Source organism: Nyctereutes procyonoides, unplaced genomic scaffold, assembly GCF_905146905.1.
Source record: "Nyctereutes procyonoides isolate TBG_1078 unplaced genomic scaffold, NYPRO_anot_genome, whole genome shotgun sequence".
Taxonomy (NCBI): domain Eukaryota; kingdom Metazoa; phylum Chordata; class Mammalia; order Carnivora; family Canidae; genus Nyctereutes; species Nyctereutes procyonoides.
Window position 1 is genome coordinate 41,807,761 of NW_026575024.1, and position 5,136 is coordinate 41,812,896.

A 5,136-nucleotide genomic window follows, 5' to 3' on the forward strand; every position below is an offset into this window, starting at 1 on the left:
AAGCTTCCAAATCCAGGCCAGCTGTATAAAAGATTGTCCCCTAAAATTACACACACATAGTCACACCCCCACCTCCAAATAAAACCTTTTTTTAAAATAGTACTATATTTGGCTTTACCGGTTTATCCTCAGTTTTGTACAAAATTATTTTGTAAGTTGAATGCTTGTCCTCATCTTGGGAGGTGACTATTTTGGGGGGAGGGAGGAGGAGGTTCGGCTCTGAAATCTCATCATCACCAAGTTTACAGAGCATCCTGACAGAGACCTCTATTCTAGAAACAATGAGGGGGGTTGTGAATCTTATGAAAGAAATACCAGCCCCAAACACTAGAAAAAGCAGCAGCCTACTTTCTGTCTTTCCTCATAGAAAGGAAATCTTTGGGGGCAGGGAATTTTTTTATTCATCGCTGCATCTCTAGTGCCTAGAACAGTGCCTGGCACACAGTAGGTGCTCAATAAATATTTGTTGAATCGGCGGAGCTGCATATTGGCACTTGAAGTGATTTCTAGCAGCGCCCCTCTGTCCATCGGAAAGATTCCTGGAAGCAGGGAGAGGCTCCTACCCAGGAGCATTTTGAGATTGAATTTCAAATGTCCCAGAAATGAAAAAAAGATTGTTCCATTCTTTCCAACTCACCTATCTCTTCCTTTCCGCATTGATAGGGTCTAGATGTGTGGTAACAACTCATGTGTTACAAACCATGTGTGCCTCAGAACAGACTCGACTTCCAAATATCCTATCATGGCTGATTTGTAAGCTTAAGCATCCTTGATTTAGCTATTAAACAAATCCACATGTTTATTAATTGAATTTGTTTCAAGGAAAATTATGTGTCCTAAGGATATCAATCTCACAGTTTCAGCAGATTCCTATAGTTAGTACATCTTTGCTCATAAGTTGAAAGAAATGAAAATTGAGCTTAAAAATTGTTTTAAATGATTCAAAATTCTGATACTTCTTTCCACAATGCCCTGCTAGTGCAAAAATGCCACAGCTGAAGTGGCTTTACCAGTGGTGGGCTGTCTTGGATATCATTTGTGTTTTTTAAAAAAAAAAGACACTGAGTTTGAGTCTCCTTGGAAAAACAGATGCAAATTAGCCCCTGGAGCCCAGCAGCTGTTATGAAAGCAGAGGACTGGTGGGCTCCTTCCCATTGGCTGGGGGGGATTTACCCAGATGTCTGGCTTCCACATAAAAGATAGGAACCACTGCAGTCAGTTTCCACTTCCAGTTAAAGGACGACAGCAAAAACAGCAAAAAAAGGAAGATGGCCAGACTATTATTACTTTTCCTCCCAGGTCTTGTGGCCATATGTGCCGTGCGTGGAATATTTATGGACAGACTTGCTTCCAAGAAGCTCTGTGCAGATGATGAGTGCGTGTGTAAGGACATTTTTATGTCTTTTGTTATTTTTCTATTTATATAATTGAAAAAAAGCTGCTAATAGTCAAAAATCTGATTGGGCTTTAAGTGAATCTTCTCTAATGTCTATGTCGTTAGCATTGCTTCTCCTGGTCTGTACCTCTATCTTACTACGGAGAATTCTCTTGGTTAAGATCCTGTTGGGTGCAGCTCTCATACCATGGCTATGGCACTCTTCTTCAACTGAACAGGAGCTGTAAACTGAGAGTTATTACTCACTCTGATTTCCTAGTTTTCTGATATGCTTGGCCTTTTTACTGTTAGAAAAGCTAGGAGACTAAAATGTAGTCATTTCAATGTGTGTTTTTTTTTCTTCCAGATACTATTTCTCTGGTCAGAGCTCAAGAAGATTACAATGCCCCAGACTGTAGGTTCATTAATGTGAAAAAAGGACAGCAGATTTACGTTTACTCGAAGCTGGTAAAAGAAAATGGAGCTGGAGAATTTTGGGCTGGCAGTGTAAGATGAGATCCTTACAAATATGCACACATCTTGACATATGTTGCTCTTAATTTTTTCTCTATGACCTACCTTCAATACATTTTAGTCTTTAAAACTAGCTCTTAAGAACAATGTAGAGGTTGTAAATGCAAGTTGCACAAATTCACATGTATTTGCTTTTCTTGCACGTTGAAAAAACAAAATTTCCTAACAAGACCAAACACAGGTTTATGTGATGTGTTGGCAAGAACTAGGCAATCACATGGGGACTCGAACATCCCAAAGAGTTTGAAACTTACTCAAATGTTTGAAAAGGTTTGCCAAGTAAAAGGCATGCGTGTTGGCAGCCAGTCTCCACTTCAATATTTTAAAGGAAACCAATACCCTCTTCAGTTCCAGAGAATCTGCTTTCTTCAATGAGAACCTGCTGGGGTAGGCCCTCCGGAGGGACGAGGCAGGGCTGATTTCCTGTCTGCATTTGCAGATCCACAGATAGATTCTCAAGTAATGAAGAATTAAATCTTAAATTCACTCCAGTATCTGTGCCCTTGAATTTTTAACGATTGAGAAATGCCAGTTCTTTAAAATACAAGTATCTATTTAGTTTCTTTTTTTTTTTAATCGACCGACTTTGTCTATGGGTTCCAAAAAGATTTTGGGTGGCTCACAAGATTGCATAAAATAAATGCTCAATGAGACTGGGAAGAACAGGCCGCAGAAGAGCAGATACACACTTTCTGTGGGTTGACTTAACTGCTGTGAATGAACTTCAAATTCGGGTCTGAGGCCCCTGGAGCCGAGTAGAAAAGTGAGGTATTGCCATTATGTAATTCTCATTAACAGCACATGTGATGCCAGAGGGTTTCTAGAAGTGGACTCACATCAGCAATCCCCTGACTGTTACTCTTCTGGGTGCTCAGGTTTATGGAGATGACCACGAGGATGAGATGGGAGCCGTGGGCTATTTCCCCAGCAGCTTGGTGGAGGAGCAACACGTGTACCAAGAAGCCACCAAGGAAGTCCCCACCACGGTAAGTGTCTCAGAGCAGGCCAGAGGAGGCCTCAGACTCTGGGGTCATGCAGGTGTCAACAGTGCATCATGTCACTTACAAGACGTATGGAGCAAACCCCTCGCCTTGCAGTGGGTGCTTCCCTGAGACTGGGAGCTTTGGGAGAGCATTTACCCCTACTCTAGGGTTGAAAGGTTACTGGACTTTCTCCACTGGCCTCCTTTGGTTTTTAGATCCAAATTATCCTGTTAAAGAGTCCACATCACAAAGAAAAAAACTAAAAAGTATTAATGGACTCTTAATTGATGTGCATTTATTTACTAAAACACTTGGGCTGGGAAAAAAATTGGTACCTGTATTTAATTGACTCAAAACATCCTAGAAAAAAAAATCTTTAGATACTTTATTTCTGTGGTAGATTCTACTTACGTTTGAAAAAGAAATTATGCTCTTTCCAATGCCCTGGGGTCTTGTGAACCCCAGAAGAGAAATAAAATATCCCCTTTGAGCTACTTTGCAGGATGGTTGTTTTGAAGAGCTTCTCCTAGAACTAATTGCTGCGTGACATAATTCAAAACATTGCCCAGCCCACACGAACGGGACTCGCCTGTCATCACTTCTGAGCGTTGAGCTTGAAGGTGTCCAATAACCACAAATTAAAAGTGTATTTGAGAACCTTCATTTTTAAGTAGTTTTTGACTTAAAGTGATAATTAGATCATATTCTTTGGGGTTCAACCTTATTTAAATTCCAAACTTCCCTTTGATTACCCATGATTTTTAAATAAAGAAACTTACCTTTGTTTTCAGGCCCTGTCGCTCAGTTCAATCTTGTTTGTTTGTTTTCCAGGACATTGACTTCTTCTGTGAGTAAGAAATTAGACAAACCTACAAATAGAAAGGAAAAACTAAAAAGAAAAAAAAAAAAAGTCCCTAATTCCTGACTTTTGTTTCAAGGCTGTGTTACCTTACAGGCCGGCGGGGCCTTCAGCATCAGAGGTAGCAGATGGCAGAGGGGGTTCCACTCAGTTTTCTGCTGGCCTGGTCTTCCCACCACCTGGGCAGGGTGAGGTTCAACTCAAGTGGGAGAACTGAAAGCAGAAATTATGTTTCAGCCTAGAGAATCTTCTCTTCCACAGGGCTGCATACAGATGATAGTACATTTGTATGACTTCTAAATCGTTCTCGCCAGCTCTTTGGCTCCTTATACAAACTTGGTAGGTCACAGGTCTTCCCTTTGGAAGTGCTGTTTTGTAATTATTTGTCTCACTGGCCATTTGGAGTGTTATAATGTACCCAAAGGGGCTAAATCCTCAAGGAGTACTCTAGGATTGTTGTTACTTTTAATATTTGATGCCTTTGGGTTGTGAAACTAGTGGCAGTAGAGGAGCTGTTTGGACTCATAGATATTTAGACTATGCCTTTTGTTTTTAAAAATAAATCACAAGTTATTTCAATTGAAATTTATCTTCTAATGACCAATTTACCTCTCCCCAAATTTTAAATATGTGTGTATGTAATAAGGATGGAGCAGCTTATGAAATATTTGTAATGGAATAGTTTCCCCTTTCATATGTGCTGTTACTGCAAACATTCGAGCTTCAAGTTCAAAGACTAGGTGTGGGGGGTGGCACAGAAAGTCTGTGGGTTGTTTCTCTACTTCTCTTTCAACTTTGAATATCCTCTTCCTGTGCAAATTCCCCCAGTCAAGGATAATGTGTGAAGCAATCTGGTAAGGGGATTGGTGGTCCCAATGGATGTATAAATTTTTCTACATTTAATTGGATATTTGCTTTGATTGTGTATTCCTTGTATAATTCTTTTTATGTAGTCATGAGTCTTTGTTTACATGTAATTAAAATGCCTATGCTCAAAACAATTCCCAATTTCTGACTTTTCACCTTGGGGTGTCAAAAGTCATGGAGAAGCTTGGAAGTGGGGTTAGTCTTCAGTTTTCTGTGGTCTGTTCATCCCTCCAGCATGAGGAGGTGGGCATTTAGGACAAGTTGGAGACTGGGACCAGCCAGGGTCGTTTTCCCAGCGCTGTCCACTGTGGTTTGGGGTGAATATGTTTTTGCCAAATTCCTATGGGATTCCACCATGTGAAATGGTACTCCAAAAGAAGCCCCCTCAAATCCAAACCTACCAGTCCACTGTCTCTGTCTTACTGTACTCCATACAATGTTTCAGGAAGCATCTAGGGTGGTCAGCACAATTTTAAGGTAAGAGGCATTTGATCTACCTCTGTTTCTATCTGCCTCTC

General features: G+C 40.6%; 1 protein-coding gene across 1 annotated transcript; it reads left to right on the forward strand.

Annotated features, from left to right (window-relative positions):
- Positions 1-1,241: 1,241 nt before the first annotated feature.
- OTOR (otoraplin) lies at positions 1,242-4,667 on the forward strand. Its single transcript, XM_055305606.1, has 4 exons — positions 1,242-1,383; positions 1,743-1,882; positions 2,785-2,895; positions 3,724-4,667. Exons 1-4 carry the CDS (start codon positions 1,269-1,271, stop codon positions 3,745-3,747), a joined length of 390 nt encoding a protein of 129 aa, XP_055161581.1. The 5' UTR covers positions 1,242-1,268; the 3' UTR covers positions 3,748-4,667.
- The last annotated feature ends 469 nt before the right edge of the window (positions 4,668-5,136 follow it).

Coding starts and splice junctions, on each gene's coding strand:
- OTOR (XM_055305606.1), top strand. CDS start 1,269: ATGGCCAGACTATTATTACTTTTCCTCCCAGGTCTTGTGGCCATATGT. Junction 1,384..1,742: donor TGCAGATGATGAGTGCGTGT/GTAAGGACATTT, acceptor TTTTTCTTCCAG/ATACTATTTCTCTGGTCAGA. Junction 1,883..2,784: donor GAGAATTTTGGGCTGGCAGT/GTAAGATGAGAT, acceptor CTGGGTGCTCAG/GTTTATGGAGATGACCACGA.